Raw genomic sequence first — 14900 nt, forward strand, 5'->3', positions numbered from 1 at the left:
GAAATGCCCTCCAACTTTTTACTCCCTCGGCCTTCTCTGCAGTTGGTCAAGCTCCTTCCTCTCCCTGCCAACGACCTTCTTCCTCTTCCGCTCGATCGTCCGGTCGATCTGCTTCTTCTTCATGCCGGCGAACTGATCCATCAGGAACCTCTTCTTCTGCTCCGACTTCTTGAGGTAGAATGGTTGCTTGCCCTGCTTGACGAGCTCCTTCTCCTTGCGCTTGTGCTCCGCCACGACCTCGGCCTCGCGCTGCTTGCGCTCGCGCGTCTTGATCTTGGACTCCATCGACAGCAGCAGCCGCTTCATCTCCTCCTTCTTACCGGCGTCCTTGGTCTTCTTGATCTCGGCCCGCAGCTCCCGGATCTCGTCCTTGCGGTAGTCGTCCAGGAACGCGTACGCCTTGCGGGCCTTGGCTTCGTCTATGGGCCCGCTGAGCGGATCGAACCGCGGGTCGCGCACTTCCATCTTGGGCACGGCGATAACCTCGCGGCGCCGCGAGACGGGCTTCTTGCTCGACTGTTCCGTCGGCGCGTGTTTGCTCGTGCGCTTGGCGGTGTGAGCATTGTAGTTGGGCTTCCTGCCGACTTCCTCCGGGCCAGAGTCCGAATCGGATTCCGAATCCGATGGCTCCACGCCTCTCTTACGCCGTCTGTTGGACGCGGGCATGGAGGCCTGAGCTTTTGCGAGGGCGCCGAAGGAGACTGATGAGATGTCGATGTTTGACTTCTTTGGTGGGGGTGATCCGTCAGACTATTGACTTATCAGTGACGATCCCTGTGTTTCCAAACAAGTAAATATTACACACGTTTTCGTCCTCATCATCTTGGCCCATCTCATCCTCATCGCCTTCACTGAGGTCGTCGCCGTCCTCATCCATCTCCTCAGGCTCACTGCTGACATGCTCGTCGACTTCGGGCTCCGCCTCTCTCCGGGGTCGCACGCGGCGCTGGAGGCCAGAAACGCCTTGTTTCCTCTTTCCTGATGACATAATGTGCGATATGGTGTGACAACGGGTTGGGTAGTGGCTAAGTGAAGATCGATGTGAAGGCCAGAACTTCACATGAGAGGTTCAAAGTCGTCCATCGGACCCCGCTGAAAAGTTGAGCTGGCCAATCCAGTCGTCTCATCACTCGGACGGGTACTTATCGATAAGATGCAGGCTGAGAAGGGGATTTCTCCAGTACGACAGGAAACACGTCCCTTTTGAACAAACCTCTCTCCACAATCCCCAAGACAGAAAGGTCCTAGTATACTGCGCATTAGGTTGGCAAGCCCGCGGCGGATTTACATTGAGAACTGACGCCAACTTGTGATTTCTTTCTTGCCAAAACCGACCCAATTGCTATCTCAACCGCAACGGCTCTCTGAGGTCACACCCACGCATGCGCCCCTCCATCGCCAGGGTCTTCATCAGATCGCAACAACCTGTCCAGTGCCGCTTCACCCAAAGTAACGCCGCCGCCGTCGCCGCCGCCACGCGCCAACACCCAAACACACAACCCCGTGATCCGGCACAAAGTCAAGAGTGCGATCACAATCGGCGGCCTACTTTGTCCCTTCCCACTAGTGCGATTCTGATCCACGACGCCGCAAAGATGGACATGCCCAACATGCAGTGGTGGGCGAAGCCGGCCCCGACCATGATCGCCCCAGCGAACCAGCAGCTCAGTAGCAACGGATTCACAATACCCGGCCTCGGGAACGTCGCCAATGCTCCAATACCCGCGTCTTCTTCTCGGGCGAACCCCCTTCCCGCCCGACCTGTTACCGCAGACCACATCACAAACCGAAAGGGACGCCGCACGCCGTACGTCCCACCTCACCTTCCCCTACCTCCTCTGCGCAAATCTCTGAGACTGACAATCCCGCAGGGCTGGCGCCGCATCAGTCAGCCGCGATAAAATCCTGGCCCCCAGCGCGGCGTCCGGCGGCGTCCCCGACCCGACTCCCGAATACATGCACCGCGCGTTTCTCCCGTCGGTCGTCCTCCCCACCCCGCGCCCCATCCTCGTCGTCATGGACCTCAACGGCACGCTCCTCCACCGCCCGAACCGCCGTCAGGCGACCTCCTTCGTCGAGCGACCCCACGCCAGGCGCTTTCTGCAATACTGCCTCGACACCTTCCACGTTGTTGTTTGGTCCTCAGCCCGTCCTGGCAACGTCCAGTCCATGTGCGACCAGCTCCTCCTGGGCCCCCACGGCGGCGGCGCGGGCGGCGGCGCGCAAGGAGATAGAGGCGCGTACCGTCGCCGCGTCCTCGCTGTTTGGGGTCGTGACCGCTTCGGCTTGTCGGACGCCGATTACCAGCTCCGCGTGCAGGTCTACAAGCGCCTGGATATGGTCTGGCGCGAGGCGGATGTGCAGGCGGCGCACCCGGACGCCGCGTACGGCGGCCGCTGGGACCAGTCCAACACCGTGCTCGTCGACGACTCGTTCGAGAAGGCCCGCAGCGAGCCGTACAACCTCCTCCAGATCCCTGAGTTCTTTGGCGACGCCAACGAACCGGGCTACGTGGTACCCCAGGTTCACGACTACCTCAACGCCCTGTGCTACCAGTCTGACGTCAGTGCTTACATGCGTGAGAACCCGTTCAAGGTGAGAGACGACTACAAGCTTGTGCCGGCCGGGCCATGATGCGTCGTATTCAAAAAGAGAGAGAGATCACTGGACAGGCAAGCTTGGCACATCCGAAGTAGCCCAGATGAATACGGGCCGACGTCATGAGGGTAGGGATAAGGTGGCCCGCACTTGCTAGCATTTGAGATACCCTTCAGCATGAGCTCATAGAGCAAGATGATCACATGGATGAACTGTCATATCAGGTGAAGACACTACGAATGGGAAATGTGCTTTTTCTTTTGGTTTTGATCAGGAACATCCTGCATCTATTGCCTCGTCCCAGCAGCTGGAACTAGTGACTTGGCACACAGCCTCTGGCATTACGCGCAAGACATATCTTCTCGGGTCCATAACATCGTCTACACACCCCCTTGCCTAATCGTAAACTCGTTTCATCTCTGCCATAAGCCATGAATGTCGGATCACTCCCTAGAGCAATTCGCTTATTTGAAGACCTTGCCGTCGGCAACGGGGTACTCCTTGCCGTTGTGGGTGGTGGGCTTCTCCCAGCCCCAGGAGTCAGAGACAAACTGCTGGTCCTCAGGCTTGGAGGGGTCGAGCTTCTCGAAGTCGTAGCTCTCGTAGTCGGGAGCGACGTCGAAGGCGGGCTTGTAGTCCTGGCCGCGGACGACGAAGGCACCCTCAATGACGGAGTCGTTGTTCTGGCCGTAGACGGCAGCACATCCGAAGATGAACTTGCGGGAAGCCTCGAGGCGGTTGTTGAAGCCACCAATGAGGTTGTTGGACATGAAGGTCAAGGTGAGCTCGTCGTTGTACTTGTACTTGACCTTCCAGAGGGAGAACTCCTCAAAGTTGGCGTTGTCCCAGAACCACTTCATAGCCTCATCGTGGTTCTTGATGTTGGAGTACTGACGCTTCCACTCCTCAAGGTCGAAAGTGGCGCGGGGGAGCTCAGCAAGGGGGTGCTTGGGCTTGGGGGCGGCAGCGGGCTCCTCGGCGGCAGGAGCAGGGGCAGCCTCCTTCTTGGGGGCAGCCTCCTTCTTAGGCTGCTCAGGCTTCTTAGGGGCGACGTTGGTGAGCTTAGGGGTCTCGAGGTACTCCTGCTTCTCGGCAACGGCGGTCCAGATGTCCTGGTTGACGATGGTGTCGTACCAGCGGGTGACGCTGGGGTTCTCCTGGCGCCACTGCTTGTCGAAGAAGAACTCGAAGCCACGGGCGATGAGGCCAGCGGCGAAGAGGTCAGCGAGAGTGATGCGCTCGCCGACGAGGTAGGTGTTGCTGAGGAGGTGCTCCTCGACGACCTTGATGGCCTTGAGGGTAGCCTTGGAGGCGTCCTCAACAGCCTTCTTGTTGTAGGGGTCCTTGCCCACGAGAGGGCGGAACCAGGCGCCCAAGGAGGGGAGGACCTCAGAGTTGAAGAAAGACATCCACTTCAGGATGGAAGCGTAGCTGAGGAAGAGCACGTCAGTCTCACGCTACGTGGGCTTGTTGGATAATCGTCCGGTGTACTTACTCCTGCTTGGTCTTGCCAAGAAGGGTGGTCTTCTCGTTCTGGGAGGTGACTGTAGGGTCTTCGTTAGTTGCATGTTCCCCAAGGTGTTTTCCAAAGCACAGTAAAGTGGTTGTTGGCAGGATCAGAAATTTAGACTATGTCCACAAGGAAGTTCAGACAGGGATAACTGTATTGAAAAAAGCTTGATCATCACATCGAGAGACGGGGGGTTATGGCTTTGTACGAGGGCTGTTTTGCTTTGTTTTTGCAGGAGGACGAAGCAAGGAGCGACTTGGAACGTACTGTAGATCGCAATGGCGATGCACTCGGACAGAGGGTAGCCATCCTCGCCGAGGAAGGCGGGGACCTTGCCCAGCTTGTTGGCCTTGAGGTGCTCAGCAGAGGGCTTGGTGGTGTCAACGTCGACGAACTCGAGGTCAACGTTGTTGGCCTTCGCGACGGCACGGATGGCCGTGCTGCGGGTGTTACCCTGGAGGGGCGGAAGTCAGCGGTTAGTTAAAGTTGTCCAAAGCCTGGGGAACATAAAAGCAAGGTAAACAACAAATGGGTCGTCAACTTACCGGGTAGGTGAAGAGCTTTCCGAACGCCATCTTGATTCAGTTGTTGCGACTGAGGGGGATGGAAGGGTATCAAAAAAGTGTGTGATGTGGTGGACAGGAGAGGAGAGAGGGAAAAGTTCGTGTTCCCCGCCAGGATGACAGTAATTTTTTGAATGAAATTTCGACGGCGGTGCCCCGCCACTCGAAAGCCCCTCGCTCGACGGGCAGCAGCTTCTAACGCCAGGGCAACGGCTTTGGGCTGCGCTGCACTGAGGGGTAACAAGCGGCGGAGAGGGGTCCAAGCGTCTACAGCCACATGTGGCTGATGCCATCCCATCACGTGACATGAACCGATGTTCAGCCGCGTGCTGCTCGGTTCTTCGAAGCTAAGAAAGATTTCTGTTGAATGTTTGGCGACTTGAGGCTGCATTTACAGATCACGACATTCCCGACGGCCACGCATCGACGAGGGCGTGATCGAGGCCCCACAACATGTCCAACCTACGCCATGGCCTGCAGCAGACCCTCTGCTTGCGCCAGCTGACAAAAGGCCAGCTACTGAAGCCGCAATGGCAACGGCTTGGACCGCAGTTCGGCACCAAGAGCATGTCGACGAGCCAACCCGAGGCCGGCTCGAACCTCACTGCGCCCCCCGAGCAACCCTTCCGCGGCATCAAGACCGCTCGCCCCTTGCCCGTCTCGCCTTCATACTTCTCGAGAGAGCCTCGCTTTAATGATGCCTACATCAAGCTGTCTACCATGTTGCAGCGATACCAGCACCTCCCGACGGCACCACCCGAGCTGGTTCCGCGACAATTATGGAAGAACTTGAAGGGCTACCGGCAAAGTACCGGAGAGCCAGTGAAGGCGATGCCCTACAGCCAGGTCCTGGCCATGGTCAAGCGGTTACACTCCATCTGGCCCAAGATGATGCCCGGCGAGGTTAAGGAGGCCCTGCAAGAGTTCAAGCGCGACATCGACCCATACAAGAACGTGGCAAAGCCCGCGCCCCTCGACAGGTTCGGACGCGCGTTGGGCGTCGGCAGGAGAAAGACGTCGAGCGCGCGCGCCTGGGTCGTCGAAGGCACAGGAGAGGTGCTGGTCAACGGCAAGCCCCTGAACGAGATGTTTGGCAGGATCCATGATCGTGAGAGCGCCGTCTGGGCACTGCGGAGCACGGGGAGGACGGACAAGTACAACGTCTGGGCGCTCGTCGAAGGCGGCGGAGTCACGGGGCAGGCCGAGGCCCTCACATTAGCTGTCGCCAAAGCCATGCTGGTCCACGAGCCTGCTCTGAGGCCGATATTGAGAAAGGGTAAGTGGAACCTGAGCCTCGAGGTGTTTTCGGGTGTGTTACTGACCTACCCGACTCTAGCTGGCTGCATCACGCGCGACCCGAGAAACGTGGAGAGAAAGAAGCATGGCCACGTCAAGGCCAGAAAGATGCCTGCTTGGGTCAAGAGATAGAGCGTTTCTTGCCTCCCGTGCGATTGGCAACGGTGTCACCCGCCACCCATGCTAACTCTTTTTTTTGTACCACCACCCCTATGTATTCATAGAACAGAGGCAGCTCTCACAATGCCAGCCTGTGATGTACGTTTGCCTTGCATTTCAGCGCCGCAACATTGTACCCCAGACAGTCGGCGATCCCCTGGTATGATGTATTCGCAGATGTTCCCACGTCATGACGTTGCGGTCCACTGCGACCGAAGCAACCTACCCAGCGTATAGATCGGGCCTGGAAACTAGGCAACGCGGTTCGAAGGGACCTGGAAATATCCCGATGTCGGTATTGCCGGACCCATAAACGTTAGTGATGTATCACCGTGGTGTCATGCTAACGATATTGGGAGACATGCTATTGTGTCAACCAAAGACCGTTGACTGGACGTCGAGTGCACCAATGCCATGTTCTACCTTGTTGGAACCCGGCCCTCGTAATTGACGGAGAAGCAAACCTGGTGTCTTCAGCACCAAAGGCCCTTAATCCTGGACGCAGGTAAGGAACGCAAGATCGGGCACAGAGCACTGAGAGCAGGGAGTGGAAGTGAACGTCCACGTGGACCGATCCAAAACCCAGATGCGATCTGAAACCCATCGAGACGGACTCCATGATTAGTAACTACCGCTAGTCAACGACATAATTATTCTCCTTCTGGCCCCCCTCTCTTTTTCTCTAGAAGTCATGCTGTCTTCCTCAAATGAAGGTCAAAGTGGCCGAGATGTGTCCTTTGGCTGATACGGCTCATTTAACTATGGCGCGCAATGACCACTTGCAACTGTTCTCGTACGTACGGAGTGGCCGTGTACGTATTTCGAAATTATTAATAAATCGGCGTGCACTGAAACCGGGTCTTGGAAGGAGTCAAGGTAGCCCTCAAGTGTCATTGTTAGGCCAGAATCAGAGGCCACATGGTGGCACCTGTGCAGAGCTGCGGGCGTATGAAGGATGTCAAAAATTTGAAATTGATCCGTGAACAGGCGCGTTGACGTCTCTGGCGTTGAGGCTAGTAATGACGGCCCCATCATGGCCGTCATTGCAGAAACACGTCAGGCGACTGCGTTGTTTCAATTTCCCCCACGAGGGAGCTCCTAAAAGGAGACGACAGCGAGTGCACAGACACTGGAATTGGTCCTCGTCGCCGAAGGTTTCTAGAAGCACAGAATTAATTAACCCAAGGTTCGTGGAGCTGGTTTCATCCCCTGTGGCCATTTGCGGTGATGGCCTGGCAGTCCAGTCGGTGGTTTGCTCGGAGGATGGAGTAAGTTGAGAGAGAGATGGTGGACACACGAGTCGGGTGGTTTCACCGGATCAGGTAAGGCGGCACTAATCAAGCAGAGCGATCATCCCTTCGTGATTTTGGTGTGGGTTCGCGACCATGATCAGGGCGAGGAGGAGGCGTGCCGACGGATCCAAGGCAACTTGAGAGAAAAGATGTGTGATTGATCCAACTCCCAGCCGACGAACAGGGCACAAGGAGGGTAACGATAGGTTAGAGGCTTGGCACGACAATACATATAATGGGGGAACAATATCGGAAGGATATCATGTAATGCGATGGCGAGACTACCGGGCCACGTCCGTCCGACATTGTTTGAAGTAACATCTTTTTCGAGGCCGTCCATGTAAGTGGATAACGGGATCGGATTCAAAGTCGGGGAAGGATCTATCTCTGTGCTGACTTGCTCCTCTGGTGAGAGAGGATCTCGTGGCGAGCTGCGGGGATCAACCAGGTGTAGGTTGAGATGATCGACGATGGTGGCCTTGTGTGAGGCTGAGATCGTCCAAGAAGAAAATATCCAACGGCGGCGTGACGGGCGGTACCTTGCCTGAGATGGAAAGTGGACGAAGAGGGTGCGGCCCTCCAACACGAGTCGAGGCGAGGGCGACACAACCATTTCAAATTGTCGACGTATTGCTGTGGTAGAGGTACCTAATGAGACAGACAGCACAAGCACCGTTCGTAGCGCGCTTGACGCAAGCTTTGTCTGCCCAGTGCTGTGTCGTACATCCGAAACCATGGTACCCGTACCTTGAATCTCGGAGCGGAGATCCAGGTTCGGTTGGACTGGGTCGAGGATGCAATTAACCCGACTGGAAGACAACGCCGAAGTGGGTTGCGGTACTGTGATGCGTCGAGTCCCGTTGGGCAACCGGACCATGCTGCCCAAGGCGTGTGTGGGCAAGTGCCTCACTGGCACGCGATGTTGTAACCACACCTGTGCTTTATCTTTGCTCAAGGTTTACGGTCCCGGCATTAGAGTACCTATTTCTGCGACACGACGTACAAGTATATAGTATGTCGAGGCAGGAGCAAGAGGCAGTGGCGAATCTGTTTTGTGGCCCACGATTGATAACTCTCCGTCTAATCCATGTCGTCCAGCCCCCTGTTTTCCTTGTCATTGGTCTGCAAAACGATGAGAGACACGGTCGAAACGAAGACGCGAGAGAGCCGAAATGGACATGGGAGATGGGCGTGACATGGTTTTTTCGCACTCGCCGTGTGCAGGTAGGTAGTATCGAGAAGTCGTCGTCTGGTAACACGGTGTAGCATGGTGGTGAGCAGCTCGGTATGTACCTAGTCTGCAGGGTCTGCAGTGTAGGTAGGTAGTGGTTGTTGTTCGGATGTCAAGGTGACCTGGGAAGCAAGCAATGCCAATGAGGAAAAGATTGGTAAAAGTTGGAGAAGCCCCACCCAGTTCACAGAGATGGGACTAATACAGAAAGATACACAGCGGATTCGAAGTGGACCAAATCATGAACCGCTAGACCCAGTCGGGGGAGTACGAGTACGAGTAACGGCGCGCGGTTCAGATGCCGTGCTCGTCTCCAGCTGAACCTTTTTTTTATTTTATTTTTTTAAGGAAGACGGAAACAGGAAGGCGCGATGGTGCTCTGAGGGAACCATGATGAAACGTGCTTGCCAGAGATGTCTTTGGTCCAGAAGCATAGGTACTACGTTATAGCCTATAGGTACCTACCCTCAAATCTCCTATTACCCACCTACCTAGGTAGGTAGGTAGGCTGGTAGGTAGGTAACATACCTATGATACCTTAACTCGGGCAGGGTAGGTAATGTAACCGATGGCGACTGAGCAAGACACCCAGCACGAACAACATCTTAGCCTGGCCTAGACTTCTTCCTCCCTGACATCTCACCCCACCGGATCACCGTCCGTCATGTTGCTGGAAATCTCATCGGGTGTGGGCCTCCGTACAAACTCGCAGCGTTGGGGCCTGGAATATCCCGTACGGTGACGGAACTCTTGGCCGACTGGGCATGACCAAGGGAACCACGGCATCTCAGTAACTCGGGAGCTACTTCTCAGTAACTGAGTAGTGATTCCCGGCGTCTTCTTGCCTGAAATCAATGTGTACGCACGTACCGCACGCACAAAAGTACCATTCCTCCTCACCCTTCCAAATGCACCTGAGGATTTGGTAGATTAGATAAGGTCAGGTCGCTTTGTCGCCCAGGGAGCGTTCCGGCTAATGCAATCCCAAATGACAGGAGCTTCGTATGCATGTGCTTATCCCCTCAGCTTACCTATATTATATATAATACAGTAATCGATACTTTGGGGCCCGAGCCTGGGTTTCTTGTACGTATACCACAGTTAGACTGGCCATGAGTAGGCACCTACAGAACACGCTTACAGAGAGAGCATGTCAGGCCAACTCCACCTTATTGCGCTCTGCAACATCGCAATAGAGCATTGGCAGCCATTCACAGACCTGTTCGGCCATGTACGAGATATTGCGTTCAGGCGCGATCCTTGCTAGTTTACGTACGATGTACATAGTAGGACTCTCTTCCTCCAAAAGGGCCTCAGAGCAAAGAGGGGAAGGGTGGGTTTCGACCCTGCAGCTTCAATAATTGATTATTTGTAGGTATAGCAGCTAGGAGTACGGAGTACACTGGCTTACCACCTTGGCATGTACAGATACCTCACTAGCATTCCGTACCCTCCGGGCCACTCAAGCAAGGCACCGGCACTCATTCAGGAACCCACCGAGCCCAGGTTTTCAATCCTAGTTTCTTGGCAGGGGTGTTGCATCGGCTTCTTCAACCACCCTCACTCCTTATCCACTCCTTTCCAGTACTTCCTAACTGGGCCCCAGCGTCACCCCCCCCCCCCCCCCGGCAGCTGCAATATTCGGGCAAGGGTTATAGTTTTTCTCCTTTGAACAGCAACACGCGCTCGCCAAGTACCGGTACCTTTGTCGCGAAACTGTTGCCTTTACCTACCGGTAGGTACGGTATGCAGCAAATTCTCATCTCATACCTACAGCGAACGAGAAACGCTTCAAGCAAGACGTCTTGCACAGCAACGGTCACTAAAGCATTTTGCTGAGGTTCTCTGCATAACAAGCATCTTCTCCTCGAACGTGCCACTTCGGTTTCCCCATCCATCCATCGGAAGGACGCTCAGACGCTGTGGGGGATTTGGCACTCGGTGACTGCGGTGAAAGTGAGGCTTCGACCACCTCCAACGATTGGGCATCATCGAGTCTCACCCAAATGCCGAACCCGGCCTGATCATGCCGTGAACGCCATTTGATATTATCCTCGGTCGTCGGCGGAAAGGGGGTTCGGTCTATTGTGTGTATCGACTCGGCCGGCCCCCCTTTCCAGTATTCCAAATGGCAGCCTGTCGTCTTCCATTCCTGACTTTCCATTGGCTTCGACTGGTCTGGTCAAAGAAAGACTCGCGGGAACAAGTCCCTTCCTCCTGTATTGTCTTTAACTGCCCGTTACTCCACCAACTCCCATTTTGCCCGATTTTTCGGGCGGGGGGGGCGAATCGGACCATTTTCCAACTAGAAACGCTTCCCTCCCATAATCTGCTACTACCGTGTACTTTGTTGCCCCAATCCGAGATGGCTCAGGTCGCCTCGTTGCACATCAGTATCTCCCGCCAACATTGACTGAATCGCATCAGTACAGTCTGCTGCTAATTGAGATTCGGCCAATGAGTCTGAAACACGAGCAATCGGGCTTGAACTGGCAAAACTGAGCGTATGCGTGCTGTCGACGACTGGTTTGGCGCATATTATAGGCCAATGCTAAATAAGCGTCTCGAAGTTGAGTGCCCGGGGGAGCTTGGTAATTGGCTCGACCTTGGAGTCGAGGAGTGGGGGGGATACGATCGGTGCACGATTCAAGTATTGAGTCAACTTTGGGTCCTGGCTTCGGGCTAACGGCTACCTTGCCTGCATAACGAATTGGCGCAAGTCCGGAATCCCTCTTCTCGGCGAGATCGCAAACCACGGGGGAGACTGGTAGCATGGTTCATGGCTGTTTCGAAAATCTGAAATGCGTGAGAGATGATGGCTTGGTCACGTCCTCCTCATGAAGTCTCTTCCCCCCCCTCCCCTTTCCCAACGCTCTTCTCCGCTCCGGAGCTGACGAGCCATATGTTGCTCCGCCTTGGATCCGAGTGGGTGTCGGTCGTGATGCATGTACGTCATTCAGCACCGGCAGTCAGTACATGGCCTCGTCTCGCCATCGAGGGCCTTTTCTCCGGAGCCTGGCGCTCTAGACCAAGGGTGAGACTAGGAAGGCATTGGAAACGAGATACAGTGCGTCGACAACCCCGATGAACAGCTGGCCAGGGTCTCTCGGCGGACAAGGCCGTGCCGGGATAGAAAACCAATAAGCAGAAGGTCATGCTTCACAAAGGAATGTGAGCAGTTGTGAGGATTAATTGTTTGCTACCTAGTGCGTGCGGTCCACCGAACGGTGCGCCAGGGGAGGTGGAGTAGGGCGGATCAGGTCTACCGGGCTTGTCTCAGAGCGGTAATAAACAAAGCCCCCAAATCCAGCCATCTGGGTGCTCACAGACCTTTTTAACTTTTACGATCCCTCCAACCCATCGTCCAGGGGGGCTCGTCATCAGTAGGTATTGCACCGAAACGGGGGGGGGGAGGAGAAAGCAGCAGCAGCTCAGGACGTGGTCCCTGTTTCTCACCCTCCCCCTTCCGATTCATCCATTTACCCAGACAGACTCTCTTCTCGGTTCAGCGCGGTTCGAACGTCTGCAGCCCCAATCAGAGGAACTCAAATCACGCATGAGGAAATTGGAAGGGGGGAAGACGGACCTGAACATGCTGGGTACGGCAACTATTCAGACCCAGTTGTCACGTACACTAGGAAATCGAAACGAAACTGGTAACAGTGTGGAAGGACACTTTGACCTTTATTTATTTATTATATTATTGTTATTGTCATTTTTATCCAACATTGTTGTTACTGTTAATGTTCTCCTCTCAATATTCCTTCCTCGTGCGTGGCCTATTTTTCAGCGTATGAAGGGAACGGTGGTGGAATGAGAGCAAGAACACGGCAATGTCACGTTACGCAAAAAGCTTTCGAATTTTGCGACTGGATCTGGGAAGCATCGATGATGGGTGTGTAGTGCAGGTACCTACCCTACCTAGGTAGGTATGGGAGCTAGCTCCGCCTGATGTACACGTACACCAGACTCATGCTTGGTGGAGAGAGCAAGAGAGCGCGAGAGAGAGCGAGAGATGTTGCCTGTGAATCCAGGCAAGTAGCTCTCTGTATCCGTATTATGTATGGTGTGGCCTTAACAGCCCCAGGTGTGTCCCAAGTCAATTTCACTGCCGCGACAGAGCGAGAATCTGAAGGTAAACTACCTACCTAGGAACGACTCGGTCGACACACACCCCATTACAACCTTTTTTTCTTTTTCTTTTTCTGGCTGGTCCGAGTGTGCTTCACTTTCCATCTCATCCATCCCATCTCGTCTCTTGTCTTTCGTCCGTCCATCCCTCCGCCTGTTGATGCATTCTGGTCTTGCTCTACTCCACCTACCTACAGAAACTTTCCGTGTATTTCATCAACACAGCAAATGTCAACGGCAGAATGTCGTCAAGCACAAGTATATGCCGCCTTGCAAGTTTTATCAACGCTTGTTTTTGTGTATGATACACACAGACTGCCTCTTCCCCATGCACACGCCCTGTCGTCTCTTCTCATCTACCTACCCAAGGCACCAACCGCTGACACTACCCATCGCATGCCATGCCATGCCATGCCATGCCACGCCTCGCTTCAAGCTTTCCTTGTGTCTACATTCCTGACTCTCTGAGGCGAACCCAGCGCAGGGCACCTGACAAGGCCTGACTCTGCGCTCGCAACTAGCCCCGGTTATGGGGGGTGTGCCATTCGGCTTTGGCTCTGCGGCATACGCCTGCCTCGGTATCATTTTTACCTTTGGATTCAATCCGTCTCTCTCTCTCTCCCCCTCTCTCACTTCCGCACCCGACCCGGTCAAACACCGTCCCTCTAATCGGGTCTCTCGTGAAGCGGCTGGCTACGTGGCGCTGCGGCTACTTGACTGACTTGTTGTTGCCTTGTTCGATCCGAGGCTAGCTTCCCACTTCTATGTACTTGTCAACCTTCTTACAAGTGCCTTCCCGGCTTACCATGTCGATACATGTGATACGGATACCTCACCCAAGCTCTAATTCCTCACCCCCACCCCCCCACCCAAGTCATCCGCTTCCGTGTGCTCCTTCCATTCATCGTTACCAGCTCAAACCCACCCTCCACTGCGAGAGACATTCCATCACTCACATATAGTTAGTCATTTACACCCACGTCGGCGTTCACACCGATCAAATCATCTATCGCCTGCGTCTCGCTCATTCTGCCTGTTGCTCTGTACGCCTCTTTTACCAGAGAGCCGGTTTCCATATCAAGGAGCCCCCAACTTTAGACATTGCCATGCAGATCGCTGCATAACGTCCCTCGTCCGGCCGGGTTGTCAGCTCCAACTCCATCTCTCCAGATCCGGATCAAGCTCCAGCTCTAGCTCCAGCCTGAGGTTCTGGTCGCTGTCTAATAACAATAACCAACAACCAATAGCAGCCTACCGTCTAAAGAGTTCTTTAGCTCCTTTCACACTCTATCCGTCTCTAACCCTGCCGTGCCGCTACGGCCGCCACGATACCTTGCCTCTAGCGGCGCCGCATCTTTTTGCTTTGTTGGCCACCGGTCCCTCGTGGGCTGCCACGCGCATCGGACACGAGCCAAACCCATGGGCAGGTATCCAGCCGGTTTGGCTTTTTTTTTCCGCGGTACAACCACTCTTAAATTGCATCTGGGTCTCTCTGCCGTGTTACGAGGCCCAGCTTGTTTCCCCTTGGGGCCATCTAGCCACACTCGGATTGAATCTGCCCTACCTTACTCCACGAAACGGATACTTCCTTGACCACAGCGCTGTCTACCGGGTTCATTACTCTTTGGCTCTGCATACACGCTACCTACCATCGGACGATGGTAGGTAGTACTTTTGCCTTTCTTTTTTCCACCCCCCCCCCTCTCTCTCTCTCTCTCTCTCTCCCTCTCCCTCTCTCTCTCTCTCTCGCATGCTGTTCTCATATCTCTGCCAGCCGGGTTCGGATCTTCTTTATAGTCTCATCTATCCCCATCTTGGTGCAGACTTCTCGGGACTTGGAACTTCTGGCATCCATAATTGGCATACTTGTTCCCCTTTGGAGTGAAAGGTAAGTGTCTGCTTGTCCGTGCGTCCCTTCCTCTTCCGCCTCACCTCAACTTCCCGTTCTTCTCACATTCTTGCATACGCACACACGCACACACACTCTCTCTCCCTCATTCGTTTCTCACACACCTACCTTCAAACACCCACGTACCCAGTCCCCCCCCCCCCCCCCCATTTTTAGTCCAAGTCTCCTCTTGGATCATCGTTGCTTTTCCCCCCTTCTTTTCTTCCATTTA

The 14900-nt window shown here is 54.8% G+C and overlaps 4 protein-coding genes across 4 annotated transcripts; 2 read left to right on the forward strand and 2 right to left on the reverse strand.

The window, feature by feature from the left end:
• Positions 1–18: 18 nt before the first annotated feature.
• On the reverse strand, positions 19–988 carry GLRG_03241 (uncharacterized protein; the record flags this gene model as incomplete). Its single annotated transcript, XM_008093926.1, has 2 exons — positions 19–750; positions 806–988. 2 exons carry the CDS (start codon positions 986–988, stop codon positions 19–21), a joined length of 915 nt encoding a protein of 304 aa, XP_008092117.1.
• A 607-nt stretch (positions 989–1595) lies between these two features.
• Positions 1596–2634, forward strand: GLRG_03242 (phosphoprotein phosphatase; the record flags this gene model as incomplete). The annotated part of the gene is made up of 2 exons (XM_008093927.1): positions 1596–1807; positions 1872–2634. The coding sequence occupies 2 exons, from the start codon at positions 1596–1598 to the stop codon at positions 2632–2634; spliced, it is 975 nt and encodes a 324-aa protein (XP_008092118.1).
• A 428-nt stretch (positions 2635–3062) lies between these two features.
• GLRG_03243 (glutathione S-transferase domain-containing protein) lies at positions 3063–4683 on the reverse strand (the record flags this gene model as incomplete). Its single annotated transcript, XM_008093928.1, has 4 exons — positions 3063–4029; positions 4094–4142; positions 4376–4562; positions 4654–4683. The coding sequence occupies 4 exons, from the start codon at positions 4681–4683 to the stop codon at positions 3063–3065; spliced, it is 1233 nt and encodes a 410-aa protein (XP_008092119.1).
• Positions 4684–5124: 441 nt separating this feature from the next.
• Positions 5125–6099, forward strand: GLRG_03244 (ribosomal protein S9/S16; the record flags this gene model as incomplete). The annotated part of the gene is made up of 2 exons (XM_008093929.1): positions 5125–5947; positions 6008–6099. The coding sequence occupies 2 exons, from the start codon at positions 5125–5127 to the stop codon at positions 6097–6099; spliced, it is 915 nt and encodes a 304-aa protein (XP_008092120.1).
• Positions 6100–14900: the final 8801 nt, after the last annotated feature.

This window comes from Colletotrichum graminicola (assembly GCF_000149035.1).
Source record: "Colletotrichum graminicola M1.001 genomic scaffold supercont1.9, whole genome shotgun sequence".
Lineage (NCBI taxonomy): Eukaryota > Fungi > Ascomycota > Sordariomycetes > Glomerellales > Glomerellaceae > Colletotrichum > Colletotrichum graminicola.